Below are 20,592 nucleotides of genomic sequence, written 5' to 3' on the forward strand. Positions count from 1 at the left end.
TGGGCCCTTAGCCAAATGGGCTGCCAGGCAGATGGGCTGCCATGGGAGGTTGGTCTATGAGGGTTGTTTCCCAATCAGAGGCCCGGTAGGGAAGGGAGGAGTGGAGGCGGGAACCAGGAAGCGATCAGGGAGATGTGGCAGAGGACTACAATGGCATGTGAAACGCCTACAAATAAACAATTTTAGTTGCGCCCAAACGAAAATGGGATCGCTAGCCCCCAGGCCACATTGCGTGCTGGACTCGCCTCCTCCGAGGATGTTTGGAAATGGCGCTGGTCATCCCTGCAGGCTCCTGGACCCTCGCTGCTTAATTCCAACGGACTGCGCTGCCCAATCAGAGGCTCGGTAGGGAAGGGAGTAGTTGAGGTGGGAACCAGAAAGCGCTCGGTAAGAGGGGCAGAGGACTACAACGGGGCGTGAAACATCTACAAACGCATAAACGGCCTAGCTCTACTGTTCTGCGTTAGTCTGTACACTGTCCATGTCCAAAGTTTTGGGATGCTATTGCTTCCCAAATGTTTATTATTATAACCGGAGAACTGCGGGTGTGGAGAGGAGATATTTCGTTTTTATTTATTTTTAAAGCCTTAGGTTCGCTCTTAAAGATTCATTCACTCCTCTCAAAAGTAATTACTATGACGAGTACAAGTAATGAAGCTTACAGTAGGTAATCTGGATATTCCCATCCTCTACCTGCTACTGGGGTGCAGATATGCACTCATCAGATTGATCGAGTCAGTTAAAAAAAAAAAAAGTGAAAATACTATTGTGGAACCATACAATCCCTATGCGAATCTACCAGGCCGGTCCTTGAGGTCGCAAGGGGGCTCCAGGGAGCATACCGCTGCATGCAGAAGGCATGATGCTACTCTAAAAAAAGAAAAGCACACACAGACTCTTTGCAGTCGTCTCGAGGAACTGCTCTAAATTGCTGGGTTGGAGGGGCGATAACCGATACATTTTCTGTCCTGGGAAGTGCTTGCATTTTAGCCACAACGTAATTGATGCACTGCAATTCGGGGTCTGTTTCTCCTGCCCCCTCATCCCCATACCCCCCATCCCTCTGTGTGATTTGGCTCATGTTCTGGAACACATTTTGACAGTGTTCCCTCCGTGCGAGCCGTACTGCGCTTTGCCACTTCTTCTGGGAGTTTAGGTATGTATTTGCTGTAGGTTTTGGGCTAGCGTGGGCAGGTCGACACTGCGCAGGTTCCTTTGGATAGTCTTGCGGGGGTAGTTGCACTTTATTATTCCTGAACCCTTTTTTCTTTTTATTAGTCTTGCACACCACCTCGTCACAATTGCCCCATATGCCGTATCTATATAAAGCCGCATAATATTAAGCAATTAAGACAAGTCCCATCGCGGAATGGTATTTCTTCTCTTATGTGGAGGGCAGAATCGAATCGGGTATTTTTTGGCTTTTATTTTTGCGGTGCTATAAACGCGGGAGGTGTCGCACCCTCCAGCTGCCTGAGGAATTTCACCCCCCCCCCCCCTCCTTCGCACAACAGTCGCGGATTCGTGAATAACGTTTGTGATGCTCTCTGCTGACGGGATACGTCCCCAAAAGTGGACTCACGCCCACAAGCGGCTAAGTTTCTAGCTGGCCCATGGCTATATCGAAGGTAAACGCAAGGGCCCCTCTGAGCAGCAGAGCATTGGGTCTCCTTGCCCCACGCCAGGCCTCCCCGTCTTCATAGCTTCCGGGCACAGCTGTTCCTGTCAGCGTCCTGTACATGAGCAAGGCCACAAGCAACTCCGGGTCAGAGAGACGACATTGCCTAGACCTCGGCGGAGAAATGTTTTGTTACGAGTGTCAAGTGACCGAGCCCTGGGGGTTACCAGTGTCACGTGGGCATAGCCAAATGTAGTCCCTGTTGCAGCAATGTGAAACAAACGGTTACAGATGTCGCAGAAAAACGCTCACACAAGGTCAACAGCAAAGACCTTCTGAATTAAAGAAAACATGTGAGGATTTACTTTACTAATAGAATACATAATGCATGATTGCTGTGTGTGTGTGTGTGTGTGAACAAACTGCACAGCAAAGAGTGCATAAAAAAAAGAGAACCGCGCAGGATCCCGCAGCAACGTTTTTTAAAATTAGGCTAAATCAATGTTTTTGACTGCTAAACCATACATTGCCTCTTTCACCAGGGTAGGGGATCATTGCAGGCTGTAATTAGGGTATCAATGCTGCACGCCCCTGTTTTGCTTTTATTACCTGCTTTGAAAGTTGCCTAAAGAAAATTAGGTTTTACATTGCAAAAGTATATTGCTATGTTGTTCATTTTTTCGACATTAAGGCATTCAAAATTATTACATTCGAAAATGTCACTATAAACCATTGTATTAACATGTTTGGGGTTAAAGTGATAGCTGGTTTCAGTTGCAACAGCAGCTCTCCTCTTTATGGGGAAAGTGTCTTCCTAGTCCAAATTGGAACCCTTCAACCTCTTACAGAGGTGTTGGACAACAGTAGTAAAAGGGTGATTGAGGGTCCACATTAAAATTTCCGCTCCTAGTGGGTGGACTGGCGATCTGGAAAAACGCTATTCAAGTTGCCATTGAATTACCAGAGACCGAGGGGGAAACCTAGACTGTCTGTGTAGTCACGTGTTTATATTTTTCCTGTCACAGGTATGGGCCAACAAATCGGACCACGCTTTTGTCTTAATCCCCGAGAGGTTACGCATGACCCGGGGTTTCTTGGCAGACATGCTCATTGCATTTCATGTTTTTGTTATTTGTATCCGTTTCAAAGGGATTTGGGGGTTCGGCTGCAGGAGAAAATGGGTCATTTGAGAGAATACCCCCACAATTGAGGAGACCTGGATAGTCGAACTAGTTATTGGTAGCCGAGAGGACTTTCCCAGAACCATGTGGTGAATTGCGTCTCCAAGCCACTGGGGCATTACTTAATCGTTCGTGGACTTTGCTTATTACAGATCCTTGCCGTTGTCAATTGGAGTTATACAAAAATACAACTCCCAGAACGTTAGTGTATTTATTTATTTTTTAAGGTCTTTATTTTTACCTAACTGTTGGGTAATTTTATTCAAAGCACAAGTTGAGGGGGCTGTGGCTCAGTCAACCGTCCAGAACTGCAGACAGATTTGTCCTGCTTTTGGTTTTTAGGGCATCTAGTAGAGGGTGGTCCTCAGTTTTACACCGAACATCTTGGTGGGAAGTATCAATTGGGGGGCGTGCCGGTTTTTCACTTGATTTCTGTGTGTTTTTTATTTCCTGATACTGATCAGTGATTTACTCTGTAGTTCAGAAAGTTACTATCCTTGTTCTCTCCTCGGGCAAGAAATCAATTTTGAGTTCGTCTTGGTGAGAAAATCTGGCCTGTTCTTTAAGACCGGGGGATCAAATGTAGTGATCTAGAAGCAGTGTCACGTGCATGGAAAGGCATGGGTCAAGCGCACAGGGAAGTCTGTGAGTCAGCTGCACGTGCTGCTACAAATCTAGAAAAAGGTCCTTGTAAAACCCGGTAGCCATAGTACAGATGGTCCGCGGGAAACCACAGCCCAACAATGACCTTTGGTCAAAGCACTGCCTGTTTATAGAGATGTAAATGAAAAGCTATGACGGAGATATGTGGGGGTAAAGCTGGGCGGTGAGGACGTGGCATATTTGTGTGCTGTGGAGGACAGACCAAAACCAGCGTGGGCTTAAAAGTACGAGAATTCAAATTGTTCCAATTTAAGCACGGGGCAGCATTGCAGGTAGTGAAGGCAACCGATGCAGGCATGACAAAATTCGAGCTTTTAATGTTGGAATGGGGATCTTCGGTTCCCAAAGCAAAAGCCAGACTTTGAGTACTAGCCATTTATAGGCCAGAATCTGCCTGTAACGCACCCCTTTCACCTTATCTTTGACCTGCATGCTGATTCATGGTGGGTCCATGATTAAACCCATGCTGAGATGCTTGTGATTCCTTTTCCTCCTTAACACGTCCATATCACGATTGTGTCAACCCGGTATATGATATGGCATTTATATTGCGCCTATACACAAGTGTTTCAAGGCGTGATGCGGCAAGGGAGGGGTAACAGAGGGAAGACCGACAACGATTCTACTAGACCAAGTGTCATTCAGATCGCGCAAGTGCAGAGTAAGGAGGAAGCGGTAGTACACCTTATTCCTGCTCATTTATACTTGTGATATCATTTCAGTTGTTGAGATCCCGGCTCTAGCTTTGAAGCGTGTCGCTCTTCAACCCCCATCTCCATAAAGGTTTGGCAGAAATCTTATGAGTTGGCCACTAACATTTCGATTGCCGAATTAACGTTGGGGTATCAGATTTCTTGTTTGGGAATGTGCAGCGTGGTAGTACAGATTACTGTGGGCAACTTGAATGCCTAAATGGGCCCCTCGTTCCTTCCTGTCACCAACAGACTTGTTTCAAATGGTTAAAATTAGCCTCTAAACCAGGGTTCTGCCACCTGTGGCTCTCCAGATGTTTTTGACTTGAATGCTCAAGTCAAAAGTTGCAGACCTCTGCTCTAGGTGGACATGGCTAGGTGCTTTAAGGACATTACAGTGGTGATGTGTATCACATCACGTGGTTAGTTTTTGTCCATTGCTGTGTATCTAACACCTTGGTATTGGCTTCCATGATCATGTCTTACATGCTTTGTGAGACACCTGAGGATATTCTCACTCCTAATCCCCCTGGATCCTCTTCTCAGGTGGTCTGGGAAATGCCGTCACTTTTGGATCCTGACCCTGGGGGTGGAGAAGCAAGGGAGGATTACCTGGGTGGAGGGTCTTTGGGGATTGGGAGTGGGGTGCCCACAGGCGAGACATGGTATCCCCTTTCCCTACTGACAACCAACCTAACCCTCCTCGGCCTTTATAGGCTAATGGAAAACCTCTCCCCTCATTTCTCCACCTTTGACCTCCGACAGTGCTGGGATGAGGTAGAGGTGACTAAGAGTAATGAACACTTCATTTCACCACTTTGGTACTGGGACAAAGAAGATGTCTGCAGAGTGCTTTGAAAGTCGGGCATTTCCCTTTAACTATGGTCCGGTAAGCCCAATTTTAAATCCACATCTGCAACCTGTCAAGTGGTTGCAGGTGTATAAAGGGTACCAGTGGAACAGCAGAGAGCAACAGGGAGGCCTCTATGGGAGAGACCATCAGGGGACCCGTATCATGAGGAGGCAGCTGTCGTGGGACCTGAGAGGAAGCCAGGACACCATCCTATGTACCAGACAATCTATGGAGCCCAAGGCAAGTCGAGCCGTTAGGCTGCCACAGGTGTGGGAGCCTCTAATGTCCAGAGAAAGCAGCTGGGGCTGTGAACAAGGAAGAAGGGAGAGAGGATGCGGTCCGCGTACGTGGAGGAGAGTAGAACTGCTGGTATGTGCTCTGAAGCACCCAGAGCCTGAGCGGGGCTTGCGGAGACTAGCTCTCGCATTTGAGAATAGAAGCCACGTAGCCGCCAGAGGAGTAAAGCCAAGGACCAGTGAGTGGGAAGAGATTGTACTCAAAGACCGGGGCGCTCATAGGGGCTATGCATGAATACCAAAGTGCCATATGATATATATTGAATTCAAATTGAATGAAAACTCGGAAGAAGAGTTAAATCATGCACATTGAATACCAAACTGAATGAAAACTTGAAAGCGAAAATACAGAGGTTGAATATTAAATTGAATGACACTATGGGCAAAGCTAACAGTTAAGGAAAGCTGAAAGGGAAAGTGCCCTTTTTAAAGTAACCTGCAGAAAAGGGCGCAGGTGTGAAATGTGCGACAGAAATGTGGGGAATACATCCCTCAAAGGGAACTTTTATGAATAGATACAGGGCGGCCAGGCCAAATACTGGCAAGAGGTGTGACACATAATGGCAAAGCCAAGAGTCTAACCAGGAAGCCAGGAAAGTGTTAACCTGCACATAAAGCCAAAAGAATCAAAGTGCATGTGCATTTGGACACAGGCAAATACAGACAGACCTATGTGGGCTGAAAATCCTTGGGGTCTTGGTTGCACGACCTGTAATGGATGGAAGGGTTCAAAAATTGAGGGGAGCTGGGAGCTATTAAGCTCCTGCTTGTAGTATAGAAGAGCCTGTTTAGCCTGACACCAACAGCTTCCTGGCTCCTGGCTCCTGGCTTTTGGCTCCACAGGCCAACTGATGTCGCACAAACATATCTGTGAATTTAGTGCTGTGCGTTTTGGATAGGTGACCAGGTTGTAGAAAAAAAAAACCCAGACGGGGTATTGTAATAGAAGTAGGACTAAAGTAAATGCACATAACTTTAGTGCTACTTCTATGTCGTGGGCCCGTTGTGGGAGGTGGGGAGGGGAGTGCTAACCTGCACACACCTCTCTGGAGGAGAGCTCTGGGGAGGAAATGGGGGCGTGAAAAGCATATCACGCCTCCATTCGCGCAGGAAGAGGGACGCCAGGACCCGATTTCGGGACTCCGAAATCGGGTCCCGGCAAAAAAAGGCACGTGACCAAAACCCGGGACGGGGTTTATAAAATAAAAAAAAAATATCGGGACCCCGGGACATCCGGTGATTTACCCGGACGTCTGGTCACCCTAATTTTGGACAAATAAACATTGGGACACATCTATATGACGTTTAGACTATAAGGGGGTCATACATAATGGAAACATTGATAGGTTTGCATCTTATTTGGAAGTTATATTTGCAGGACGCTAGGTACTAGTTCCTTGTTCAGCATTCATAGCTCCTGGTTATTGCTTAATATCCAGAAGTGGCTTTTAGCTCCTGCTTATCCCATCTTAATTTCGATCTCCTGGGGTGGACCGTGTGGTCTGACAACTGTGCCTAGACCAGAGAGCCCTGAATTGTGAAAGCGATACATCTACCAAGAAGCAGCACTGTAAGTGAACTGATGATGCAAACCAGAAGGAGGGTCAAGTTGGCCTGGAGTTGTGTTGAACTTTGAAAGACGGAAACAAATACAAGTTACTACATTGAAGTTTTGGGGAAAGGAACCCAGAGACTTGAGGAACTGAAAACGCTGTCTTGATGACAGAGCCTCAAGACCCTGTTATTTTGAACTGTTTTGCTTAGAACCTGGGAATGGGAAACACTGAGGATTGTGTGGAACTGAACTTGGGGAAAGGAACCCCAAGGATGTGTGGAACTGGTTTGAACTTAAAGGTAATCTTGAGAATTTTGTGGAACTGTCTTGAACTTGCGGACGGGTAGCTGAAAAGGAAGCTAAGAGCTGGAAGATGCTCAGGACGTGTGTTGATCAGCATTGCTTTGATTATTGACATCACTTCAAGTTGTTTAGTTTTAGTTGTGAGAGCAAGGATATGTTTTGGACACAGACTTTCAAGTTGAACTTTTTGATTCTGACTTTTCTTAGTTTCGCTCAGGTAGGGAAATCCCACCTTAGCATAGGGCAAGTTAGGTCTTCCACCATCCTGACCTTTGATGAAATAAACCATTTTGTTTTGCACTTTGAATCCTTTGTCCGTCTTGCTTCTTGATGCCTTCACAGCTTGCACACCCTTTTGTATTGTTTTCAGCTCCCCATTACCATTTACTTGTGCAAACCCTCTCTGAAGCTGTTCCGTCCATAGTCCAATGTTTGTACAGATTTGATTTTATCCCCAAAAACTAAGTAGCCTTCAGTTATCCTTGCCCCAGAAAATGTAGTTGACCACCAAATTCTCATTTGTAGGTATGCTTGGAGAATCAGATTCTCAGTAATTCTGTGTAGAGCAAACTAATCTCTTAAGTGTTTAACAGCCATTAAAAAAAAAAATTGCAGCAGCACCGCAACAAGAGGCGTGCCATGTCCTATCCACAATCGATTTCTTCCGGTTGCTTGGTCCTGTGCCTTTCAGTGTGCATCTTCTGTTGCATGCAACATCTTTGTAACAGTTGTTGGCTCCCTCTGATGTTAAAGCACCGCCCACAAGGCAATTCTTTGTAGTATCAGGAGGTGATGCTTTAGCACCTCGTATCAGCCAAAACTTGGGCGGCCCTGTACAGCCCATTTTATCTGCCAACAACTAAAAATGACCAAAGAATACAGAGCCTAATTGGAGAACTTCTATTGCGTTGTTAAATAAATTGCAATACAAATCCTAGATCCAACTGTATAAATAAGCACTAAAACCTGCATAATATTATACATCTTGCTTGTCACGAATGCTCAAGCTGTAAAAGGTACTCTTTACAGAGGATGAATGCACTGTTTTCAGAAATCTAAAACCCCCTTTTGTGAGTCCCCCTCAGATGTGTTTTCATTCCCCCGCCCGACAGATAAGACTTAATAACTGAGATAAACAGTGCCACTCTGGCCCCTGCTCATAAGCTGACAATTCTTAAGCTTGATACTATTGCCAGTGACTGCTGGGAAGGTTGTCAGGGTTTTCTAATTCTGCACGTCTCTTACCTTGTTGACAGCACTTCTGGAATGAGTGACAAGGCAAGCCAAACCGATCTGGCACTGTTGGCTGAATGCTGGGATCTGGACAAGGCTATCTTTGAAGCCTATACTGTCAATGAAGGAAACTTCTGAACCGTCCTCTGACATTGTACAAAAGACCTCTAAATCATTTGTTAAATTCATAATTTAAACACGTTCCGCTCATGTCACTCATTGTATTCTTGACATGAAATTAATAATTTCATCTTGTGTTGAATTGCAGGCACACTTGCTCTCCAAGGAAGCCTTTTCTACCTCTGTTTAAGTGATGTGTGAGGAACATGCACGGGAGATCAAAAGCCTGCACGGACGCCTTTCTTGCAATAAAAGTCCTCCATGATGTAACATTGCAAGTTTATTATTCAAAAATGCTAGCTGCACCCAGAGCCAGACGCTGGCCTGATAAAGGGACGGACTCTGTCTTGATGTCCGTGCTACATAGCCTCAAGCTGACGTTGAGTGTTTCCCCGGCATTCAATCACATTGCTCGTTCTTGATCCCCATTATACGGTAGGCTAGAGAGGCTAGACCGGCTCGTCCTTCCTGGCAGGCCAGGTTTGGAGTCCATGTCAAGTATTCCCTCTAGCCTGCTGATTGCCACAAGCCTTCTAGCTATCCCAAGTATGAATGACTCTTTAGCCAACCCTCCAACTTGGTCATCATGTTCTATGGCTTCTTGTTCGGTCTCTATGCCACTAATTCTCAGTCTCTATGCCACTGACTCTCATATCGTCACTGTTCTCGATTGGCATAAGCAGGCATCAGGTAGTATCTTGCGTCTTTTCAGAACTGCAAGAAAAGGCAATACTGAGGTTGGCGAGTGGTGACAGTGATGAGCTCTTGAACCCTCTCGTTACTGGCCCAAAAATCCCAGATGGTTGTGATAAAATCCACTGTTGTGACCAGGTTGGAGTATGGCAACTTCCTTTTGCCATGTATGGCCGTTAGTATATTGACACAACGGCTACAGTTTATTCAGAGGGTCTCGGTAACCTCTTGCCTGATGTAGCTGCAACATGAGCGCATTTTGCCCAGTATTTGAAAGTGTCACTCTGCTGTTTATATAGCCCAATGATTACCATTTGACCTGTCTATCTTGTAAAAAAAAAATGTTTTAAGGCAAGGCTGAGCTGAAACCTAGTTAGAGGGGGTAGGTACTCTGCACCCACTAGATCTGGTTAGTAGGTATCTGCAACTAGCAGACTGCTATGCTGCATATCTGGGATGCATTCTCAACTCGGTGAATGTGGTGGGTTGGCAGCATTTGCAAACCCACTGAATTGGGCAACACAATAGTAATAGCCACTTTTCATATGTACTTCAGTTTCATACAGACTCCAACAGACCAATGTAGACTACAACGTAGAGCGGAAAACGCAAAGGACCTGACCTGAGAGAATCGCCTTCTGTCCTGACCCCTTTAATATGGAACACTTTGCCCAAAGATTACAGAAATACAAAACCATAAGCGTGTCTGCCAATACCTTAATACATGATTATTAGCCCTTGTTAGGCGGAAACCTGTGCAGTTCCCTCTGGGACCACTGCAAAAGATTTAGGACTACAGGTGTTTGGCAGTAAACCCACTTGGTAGCAGTCTGTACCACACAGATTCACTTGGTAGCTGTGGCTGAGCAGTCAGACTTCCCTCAAGAAGAGTTAGGCAGTATGTGGAGTATACACGATAGGGCAATCCACACAGAAGAACAAGCAAACACGGAACAATGCTTCGGTGTAAAGATATAAAGGTATTTATTTATAACGTATCTATAGAAAACACTCTGGCACTAATGCGGCAAACAACTTCAATCACAATTACTATACGAAGAAAAAGATCAATCCCACTAACAATAGTTCGACAAGTCTAGGTTCACCGGCATCACTTATTTGCAGACAGAGGTGTATGCTTTAACCTAGATGGCACTCTAGTATTCGTTAGGACGGGAGAGAAAAATAAGGCAGGTTATGAAATCAACTTGGTACCAATACTTTACGGACAAATTCAAGTAAGGCAGGGTCTACTGCAGATCACAAGGTTCAGAGGCCAGGTCCACTCGGAGAGAGGCAAGGCGATAAGTCCCAAAAAAGTGTCTCAGTGGAAATGCGCTTCGAGTCTTTATCTCAAATTGTTATGGAAAGATTGGACCAGTTCAGAACAACACGTTAAAGAAAGCTTGGAGGCGACCCAATGGAAAGGTGAGGATTAAGACACCTCACTCTATCCGCCAGAAAGGGAAGCCAGGCGGACACGGTACCTTGTTTGTGGAGAGACGGCTCCGGCGGGGGCAGTTGTTCCTGGTGGTGGATGCATGCGGGTCTTTGCCAAGAGTAGAGATGATCTCGTCGTCGAAGAAAAGTGAAGTCCGGTGCACCACCAGGGAAGAGACAGGCCGCGGAGTGCTCCTTCACAAGGCACCGCCTTTTCGTCGCGTTACAGGGGTAGTGGCTATCCGGTTGCCGAGGTGCTCTGCACGGGCAATTCGACCACTGCGTCCTGGAGCGAAGAAAAAGCGAAGGGGACTGGTTGTCCCACCAGTCAGGGGAAGAGACTCTCCGGCAGGGAGATCTCCTCTGTCGTCGGGAAGTGGTGAGTCGGTTCCGCAGGGCTCCACCGGAGGTGTCGTCGTTGCAGGTCGGCTCAGCTTTACCCTCGTCGGATTCTTAGGTCCTGTGGCGACTTCTAAAGATCCAGTCCCAAAAGCCCTGCTTTTATGCAGAAAAAACCCCCATTCATTCAGCCTAGCTGTCAATCAAACCACGCTAAGTGGTGAGCGGGGTGGCTCACAACTTGGGCCAATCACACCAGAGTGCGACCGGAGTTGGCAAGGCAACTCGGTCCAGGGTGCCTAAACCCCCTCCCACACCCCTGTGGTAACCCAGACAGAATGGCACCACTTTGGAGGGTCTCTGTACAGAAGCCCGCCAAAAGTGGAACAAAGGGCTCAACCTTTGGTTTAGGAGTCACAGAGACGAACACAGACGCCATTTTACAAACCGAGTTCTGGCAGAAAATACCATCCGATAGACCTATTTAAGATAAGTGAATCGGTGGTATGTTAGAGATTAACGAGAGAAAAAGTATTAATCTCCAACAATGGGAAGAATCCCATAGGGTTATATTCGGGGTCGAATATAACAAGTGGTTTCCACTGCCACCAGCCAAAACTCGACGAGGGGGGACAGGACAGTGCCCCCTCGAATAACAGACCCAGGAGTAATCGAATTACCCCTACTAGTACGTCCACAATAGGATGGTTTGTACTAGTCATGTTAGTAAATTTAGGTCTAGTAAAGCCAATGGTGACTTTACATGCCCGGGGAGACAGTAGTCAGTCCCCGGGTATGGAGTCTATGATGGAGGTCTGCTAGGACGCCCCAGTGCTACGGCACGGAGGGTGCGTTGTAACACACATAGTAAAACATATGAGACCCTATGGAGTAAAAGAGCCCATAGAACACATGGACATTCAAAGGAATTGCACACATTCATGTCCAAGAGTGGGAGAAAAAGAGTCTCACTCTTGGCAGGATGGAAAAAAACAAACTCCAGAAATCCAGCAAAGCTGCTGGGGGACTCACTAGGTTAGGGAATTCAGCCTAAACAGAGAATTCTCCCTAACAGCCCTATGGCCTAGTTACGTGCAGCCAGGCCATCCTCACCTCTGCAAACTGCCTGACACTGCTAGAGCCTCTATTGGTTCGAGATTGGACTACTGTAACGTCCTCTTTACGGGCACCTCGGCGAAAAACCTTGACAAACTTCAAACCATCCTAACGCCCTACGCGCCGCCATAGGCATCCAAAAAAATGAACACATCTCCGTAGCCAGACAAGCCCACTGGCTGCTTGTCTGTGAACGTGTCCTCTTTAAAACACTTGCTCTTACCCAGAAGTGCATCCATCTTACAGCCCCGCCCTACCTATCTCAGAGTTAACATACCCCTCTCATCCAGACCTGCAAGAACACCCTACTCTAACCTGCTGTTTGTGCCCAAAGTTGAGCATGCCAGAGGGGGTGGTGTAAGCTTCCCCTTCATCGCTGACAGGCAATGGAACTCCCTTTCACTCGCCCTCAGATCAGAACCCTTGCACTTTGCATTTCGCAAAGCTATCAAAACTAGGCTATTCTCCTAAACCCCCACGTAAATCAGCAGTGCCTCCAGGCCAGGTTGAGATGTGTACACAGGTAATAACCGCTATATATAATGTGCTATGCCATGACATGCTATAAACCATGCAACCTTTGTGTAGCCATATCGCCCCGCCCCCCCCCATGTAACACATGTACCCACGTTTGTACACCTACCTCCAACTGTAACTAAGTCGATTTCATGTAACAGTGCCACAATGCCGCTGGGCTGTTTGTGCGCTTTATAAATGCAAATAATTTTTAAACAAAAATACAAGTGTCCGGCTTTCCAGTTAAGGCACAATGCGCAAAGTGTTCACTTGCCTCAGAGAACTCCCTGTGAAAATATTTATAACCTAAAAATATTCCTGGATCCATAGAGGAACCTCATTGAGTTATGATAGTGGAGATTGTGCAGAGGCCGTGAATTGAAACGCTTGGGGAACAAACCTCAGGGGCCGGATGTATGGTGTGAAATTAGAAGACCTCATCGGAGCAGATCCTTGTGGAAAGGGGAGTGGGTTATTTTCGGACAAGCTAGGATTTTGGGCTGGGGGAGGCAAGGGTGGGTGGGGAATTTACTGAATGGGTAGGAGAGTGGTGTGGGAGCTTAACTGTAAGGCAGACCCATGGAGACACAGGGTTCGAAATTCAGATTCGATGAGCAGGAGCTAACCCCAGCTCTCGGGTGTCTGAGATCGGCCAGGAGCTACTGCTAGGGAACCAGAAGCTAGTACTCTGTGCACTGCAAATCTAACTCCCACATTAGATGCACACTTGCACTTTTTGCCCATTATGTCTGATCCATTCTATTTAAATCTGTCATAGATGTGTCCTAATTCTTCTTTATTTAAATTCTAAAACCCTCAAGATTAATGCCACACATGCATGTTTGTAAGACACCAGTTGGGCTGGGAGCCAATGTGGCTCCTGGTAACTGTTGGTATCAAACTAACCAGGCTCTCCCAGGGTAGAAGCAGGAGCTAAATGGCTCTACTCCCAGCAATTTAGAACCCCGTAGACTGGTAGTTGACCTCCGACTAAGGTGTAGTATAGGTACATCTTTCACAGAGGATGAGGAGGGCACAGAAAAAATATCAGGAGATGCCTCGTCTTTGAGGTTACTGTGAAATGTGATGGGTTATGCACTAGGAGTTGGCCTTCAGGAGAGGTACGATTACTGCCACAAAAACTGCCATAAAGGTGTGGTGGTGTATGTCCTGTGAGCTGACCTTGAGGAGAGTGAGTGTCTGACCTGTAATGGTAATCCTAAACCAGGGGCTGAGGAAGGATGGGACCCTGGGGCAAAAAATGTGGGTTCAAAGGTGGTAGATGTCTGATCAGGTGTAGACTGACCTAAGAGGTCCCTAACCTAAAAGTTAGCCATTAAAGAAAGACTGGCTCACCTGGGATATGACCTTTTGTTTGGAGACTTTTCGACAGGTGAGCAGTCCCTGATAAGAGGTGGAAGCTGAAGGTGTCCCTGATTGTGTATAATGGTGAGGTGAACTTTAAGAACCGGGGAAGGTTAAGGTGGATGACTGGCAAGAGGTTAAGAAGTTGTGGCTAAAGTAAGGGCAGCACGGCTGACTCATGAACATGCACCTAAAGTGGAAACTGCCTGAATGTGTTTTCCTCCTTTCTACCATTTTCCACCAATGCATCTTCCTACTTTTCAGTGCTGTAGATCTGGTAGATATAGGGTTGACATGGTGTGATCATCCATTACTGACTATTGGCTTTACTTTGTCCCACAGCTCCTGATCTCCATAAATGACCGGAGGCCTCTTGCTCCACACCCGCATTGTTCTGCACAGACCGAAGGGACGGAGAATGCCCGGGGGTCCTACCCTGGCACTGCCATGGTTCCTACTATTTACCCTTGCCAGCAGCCAGACGGAGGATGACCAACCTACCGCCCAGCCAATCTTCACCCGCCGGCCCTTCATTGTGGCTTGGAATGCCCCCACCCAGGACTGCCGGCCGCGCTTCAAGGTTCAGATGGACTTCAGCCTTTTTGACCTCCATGCTTCACCCAATGAGGGCTTTGTGGACCAGAACCTCACAATCTTTTACCGAGAGCGGCTGGGCCTCTACCCATATTATACACAGCTGGAACCCATTAATGGTGGGGTGCCCCAGAACAGCAGCCTTTTGGATCACCTTGACAGGTTGCAAAGTGGCATCGACCAATATATCCGAACCTTGGACAAGGATGGCTTGGCTGTCATCGACTGGGAGGATTGGCGGCCCATCTGGGTACGCAACTGGCAAACTAAAGACATATACCGGAAGGCTTCACGTCAGCTGGTACGTGAACGGCATCCAACCTGGAAGGATGAGCAGGTGGAAAAGCAGGCTATATACGAGTTTGAAACAGCCGCTCAGAACTTCATGGTGAAAACTCTGCGGAAGGCAAAGAACTACCGCCCTCGTCAACTGTGGGGCTACTACCTCTTCCCGGACTGTTACAACCATGATTACAATAACAATGCTGATAGCTACACTGGCCGCTGCCCGGATGTGGAGGAGAGTCGGAATGACAAACTGGCCTGGCTTTGGCGAGAGAGCACCGCCCTTTATCCCTCCATTTACCTTGACCCAGTATTGGCCTCCTCTGAGAACGGGCGCAAATTTGTGCGTGCTCGAGTGAATGAGGCCATGAGAATTTCCAAAAAGCACCATGTGGGCTATTCGCTCCCTGTTTTTGTGTACACCCGCCCAACCTATAATCGTGGATTGGACTTGCTAAGTGAGGTAAGGAGGCTCAAATATCTGGGTTTGGTGATGGGTATATTGCAGGGGGAGAACACATCGAAAGTGCTAATTTGGTTACCCCTCTAGTGATTGATGCACAACAAGCAGTTACCAGCAGTCATCCACAGTAAAACTACTCTAAATTATGTTCAGAAGCTAAAGGGGAACTTGGGGTTGGCACTTTGCCTCTTATCTTAACAGCACACGCCATTAAAATCTCCTATGTTTATTTTATTGTGATTTATACCGCGCACCACTGCAATTTTCATGGTCTCCAGCCGCTATGGCCGATCTGAAAAGGAAGCAGGGCTGGGAGGGTTTAGTTATTGGGGTTGAGAGGAAAAGGCGCAAGAGCTTTGGTGTGCTGTTGGTAGCTTCATTTCAGAAAAAACAGTCAGTGCGCTGGTTCATTTTTAGTTGGTAGACGTTTTGTGTTTGGTGTAGCGGTGTGTATGGGGTGCTTTGTGTGGCATTGGTCTAGGTTTCTGTTGGGGGTTGTGAAGTGGGTGCAGTTTGTTCGGTTTTAGGTTTTTGCTGCAGTAGCGGTAGGAGTGTTTTGTTCAGTGTTTGAGGGTGAGTGTGCAGTAGGGTTAGTGGAGACTTCCCGTATCACTCATTAGACTGCATCTCCTACCCCTGGGCACAGTCTCTCTTGACCCTACCCAAAGGTTCTATAGACTTGCTCCCATCTTGCCACCTTTTTCCCCTCTTAAAGGTCCAAAAGCCACAAATCTCACCTTGTGTCTGCATGCACCTTTGCCCCACCAAACAAGACTGCTGCCTTTTGCTTGTATGTATTTTACCTTGATCGAGCTTTAGGAAGGCTTTGGTTGCAATGGTATGGGGTTGTATTGTTGAGGGTTAGGCCACTGTGTGGGTTGTAGACCTCCCCCATTCTGTCTTGTTTGAATCTGTCGGTGTGCGTCACTGGCTTGTATCTGGATCAGAGCTAAATCTTTTGTTGCGGAATGGGATGCCATATGCTTGTAATGGTTCAGGCTTGTGGGCTGTTATTACGAGTCTGTATTTCACTGTCCAGAATGGGTGTGCTTGTTTAGAGTGCTATGGCTGGGACTAATCAACTTCCGGAGTACCATTGGGCGAGGGATGAATATTGGTTTCTAAACCATCAATCGGCCCCTGCACCTCTAGTACACCATAAGGGATGTGAACAGATTGGAAACGCAAGCAAATTATAAACCTCCTTGTCCACTTTTGGTAACGTGGATGGGACGGCAGGCTTATCTCCGATAGGTTCTGGATAGTTGGTGAGTTTTAACACATCAAAAATACAATTATTACCCAATGCTAAAAGGGACTGGCCAGTCAAGGTTGTATAAAATATCTACTTTATTATCACAACAGAGTTCTAGAACACTACAAAATACAACCCACCCTGTACAGGAATGCAGAGGACAGTTTCAAAGAAAGAAAAGGGATGCACTCTGGATACTGACAGGAGGGTAGTCAGTATATGGATACTGACAGGAGGGTAGTCAGTATAGTAATTAATAGCAATCGTTCAAGGATACTTTGTTTCAACACAACAGGCGTACTGTGTCGTAAAATGTCACTAGGGGCCTTCAGAGAAGGTCCAGGGGGACAGAACCACAATTTACCTTGTCGTTGTAGGTGTTCTTGGTGCTCCACAGGGTCAAGTCTGTTTTAGGGTGCTACGCAGCTTCTGCAACAGAGTTCCAGACCGGAGACAGCTGCAGGTATCGGACAGCAGTTTGGCGAGCGAAGCTGGATGGACGGCTGCAGACTGGCCTACACAGTGGCTCAGGGTCAAGAATCGTTCCCGCTGCTGGTCGGCGGTTCTGAAGTACCCGTCGAGGCATCTCTGACAGCTTTAACGACTTTGGTGTAACAGTCAGCGGTGCATTCGGTTGCAGCTCGAGGGGCTTGACTGGATTGAAAAAGTCCTTTACGGTGGACGCCGGTAGATGCTTGTCGTTGTACTCATCCTAGCCTCTTCACTGGGCTTGTTTCGTGCTTTAAGGTAGACGGCCCAAAGCTGAGGAGAGTAATGCAGGCACTGCTTTGTCCTTGGTTTGGTTCAGAGACTCTCTGGCACTTCCCACCTAGGAAGCTTGCTCAGAGCCTACCAGGGTACACTGGGTGTCCGTTCTAGAGCAGCTGGATAATCCTCTGGATTCAATATCTCCCTCTGTTCGGTGGGAGAGGTTTAGGGGAGGGGGTCTTGCTTCCCTCTTGGAGGTCTTGGCCTTCCTTCACTGGCGGAAGATGTAAGGCAGTCTGTACCTTCAACCAGGGTCCAATGATGAGCTCTTCCTTCTGCTTCTGGTGAAGCCTTCAGATCTACCAAAAGAGGGGTGTGGCCCTCATTTAAGGTCAAATGGACTACAGGGATTGGTGTAGGCTAAGCCTACCTTAATGAACCAATCCTGGGTCCCCACCAACAATCTCCTGTATGCGTGAGGTCATTGGAGAGATTTGCAACAGAAAAGGTAAATGGGTGTGGGGGTGAACATGTGCTACTAAGCCCCCTACCCCCAGTTCTTCCTGTCTGTTTTGTGGATCAAACGGTCTCTCTGGTTAATGGAGCTCTCTGTGGTTCCTGATTAAAGCGTCGGGTCTCGCTTGAAGCTGGGGCTTGACTAGACTTCTCTTGCTCCCCCAAACCACATTCTCGTACCTTCTGAATGGGGTCCCCCTGCAGGGATGACTACTGTAATACACGCAGTCCCAAACATGACATTTCACTGTCTATTATGTTATCCATTTTGTACCAAGTACAGCGCAACTTTCACCCAGGGGCATCTTGGCGCTACAAAAGCTTTTCAATAGCAAAACACAAACGGCCAGACAATTCTTTTTCAAAATAACAGGGTTTTCAAAGCACGACAGAACTGCATATGGGTAACAGTTGAATGCAAGACTAATGAAGAGCGTTCCAGAGCTTATTAGCAGCCACTGAAAAGGATCGGCCACCAAACCGCATGTATCGAAATCTGGGATAGCAATAAGAAATCGGTCCCTGGAATGAAGATGGCAGCAAGGGACGTAGGGAGTTTTAAATATTCAGCTCTCACGCCATGGAAAGCCCTGTGAACCAGACAGTGATTTAAAATACACACACTTGGCCACCGGGAGCCAGTGAAGGGCCGACAGAATGAGAGAGATGTCATCCATAACGGGCGTGGGGTACCAGTAGCCAGCCTGACTGCCGAGTTCTGAAGTATCTGAAGGCGCTTGATCAAAAAAGCACTTTGCGCCAGATACAATGAGTTGCAGTACTCAATTTGACTTAATTCAAGAGCTACAACTACAGGAGCCCAAAGGTGCTGAGGGAGAAACCAAAGGACCTTTCTCAAAATCTTCAGCTGAAGCGGGACGGTTTAGCCGACTGCAGCATTCTGAGCTGACGTAGAACGTGACTCAGCCAGTTAAAACGTTTTTAACTATAAGAGCAGAAACAGGAAGGGGACCAAAAGAAGAAGGCCAAAGAGAGGATGATTAGGTAGGTCCCACCACTATCACCTCAGACCTACATCCAATTTAAGCCAATTGTCGGAGTGTTGTCCGGCGTATGAATGAATAGCAGCAAAAGCTGTGTGACTGGGTGAGCGCAACAGGTGTGTGTGTGTGTGTGTATATGTATATATATATATATATATATATATATATATATATATATATATATATATATATATATATATATGGGAAGAACCTTGGGGGACACCACATATTAAAGAGGAGGGTGCAGAACATAATGGTGGAAGAAACATGAACTGAGAATGATTGGAAAGAAAAGAATGAAACCACCATGCCAGAAATGCCCACCCTGGAAAGACAGCTGAGCAGCAGGGAGTGGTCTATGGTATCAAAAGCCGCTGACCAATCTAATAAAATTGGTGCTGCCACTCCTCCCTGATTCCCCAAGGCCTGCCAGGTCGCCAAAAACAGACACCAACAGTTTGGTGCTGAAACCCTGACTTGAAAAGCATCAAGCAGGCAGGAATGTTCACAAAACCTACCTAACAAAGGGGAAATCAAGGACTCAATGGGTCGAGACATCTTTTTGAGCAAGGAGATGACCACGGACATGTTTAAACTCAGTCAGAATCTCCCCCATACAACAGGACTGATTAATAGCAGAGACAATGTTGGTCACAATGCATGATTTATTTTTAATATTCAAAGAGACGGTATCAGGAGGTGATGTATATTTTATATTGTCAGTAGCAGACAAAATATCCATTGACGAGAAAGTGAATGGCGACCACGAGTGGGGAAGGCTTCTTGAAGATCCACAATCTTTTGCACACACAAATTTGCCAAGGAATCGCACAATTCTTGAGGGAGGAATGAGTCATGCAGAGCGGAATTGGAGGACAGAGAATGCACCACATTAAACACCACATTAAACAATTATTTAGGCTTTCTCAATCCGACTGGTAAAAAAATTGCGCTTATCATTGATGGCCCTATGATAACTAATAGTGGTGGCACGAAGAAATGAGCGCTGTAGCTGGCTTCAGGTTGACATAGTGCATATGAAAGGGTGTTGAGGTTTCCTGTTTCCTTTGTTTGCCTCTGTAGCCAGGCCCCATGTGGGCCTGTTTGAATTAAACGCTTCATTAGTATGCACATGCTGCCACCAGCTACAGGGCTCAACAAAAGGAAATGGCAGATCCAATGAGCCTTTGTGTGTTAATTAGGCTGGCCATGGCAGGGAGAAGGTTTGGCCCTTCCCCTTCTGAGATGACCTGGTGTACTCTTGGCTGTCATATCCCAACTAAATATGACATGGGGTAGGAGGGGGAGCACATGTAGGCTCTCTCCACCCAGATTCCATGGGTCTATTTTTGTTTTTCGTTTCTTTTCTTTTTTTTATTGATTAAAAAGAAAATTAACCTTTATGATCAACAGTTAAGACAATAGTAGTAAGAAAAGCATATGCAAATGTCCTTTTTCAATTCTTTAAAGAAAGCGGTGACTGGCACAACCGTAGAAGTTGTTGCTCCCGACAAACATGTTTTTCACAATCAGAACAATGTTGTTTTTCACATGCATGACTGCACGGGTCTATGCATATGCCGTGCGGGGAGCATAGGAAAGTGTATGCAGATTTGCCCCACACATTTTCTGGAGGTTGATCTACCATCAGTGTTCAAAAAAGCCCAGGCGAGCGCACACCCACTGTGCATATGGTCGAATTCCTCACAGTGGCATAGCTGTGATCTGGAGTCTGTGCATGCATGACGAGGTCTACTGTGTTTTTGCCTGGGGGCTATGTTTCT

General features: G+C 46.8%; 1 protein-coding gene across 3 annotated transcripts in view; it reads left to right on the forward strand.

Moving 5' to 3' along the window:
• The window catches only part of HYAL2 (hyaluronidase 2), a 107,668-nt gene that overhangs the window by 56,883 nt on the left and 30,193 nt on the right, over positions 1-20,592 (forward strand). For all 3 annotated transcript variants that reach the window (XM_069644114.1, XM_069644112.1, XM_069644115.1), the window contains exon 2: positions 14,326-15,325. In XM_069644114.1, the coding sequence (XP_069500215.1) occupies positions 14,342-15,325 (984 nt within the window). In that variant the 5' untranslated portion in view covers positions 14,326-14,341. The remainder of the gene's footprint in view (positions 1-14,325; positions 15,326-20,592) is intronic.

This window comes from Ambystoma mexicanum, chromosome 2p, assembly GCF_040938575.1.
Source record: "Ambystoma mexicanum isolate Mex_15411 chromosome 2p, UKY_AmexF1_1, whole genome shotgun sequence".
Taxonomy (NCBI): Eukaryota; Metazoa; Chordata; class Amphibia; order Caudata; family Ambystomatidae; genus Ambystoma; species Ambystoma mexicanum.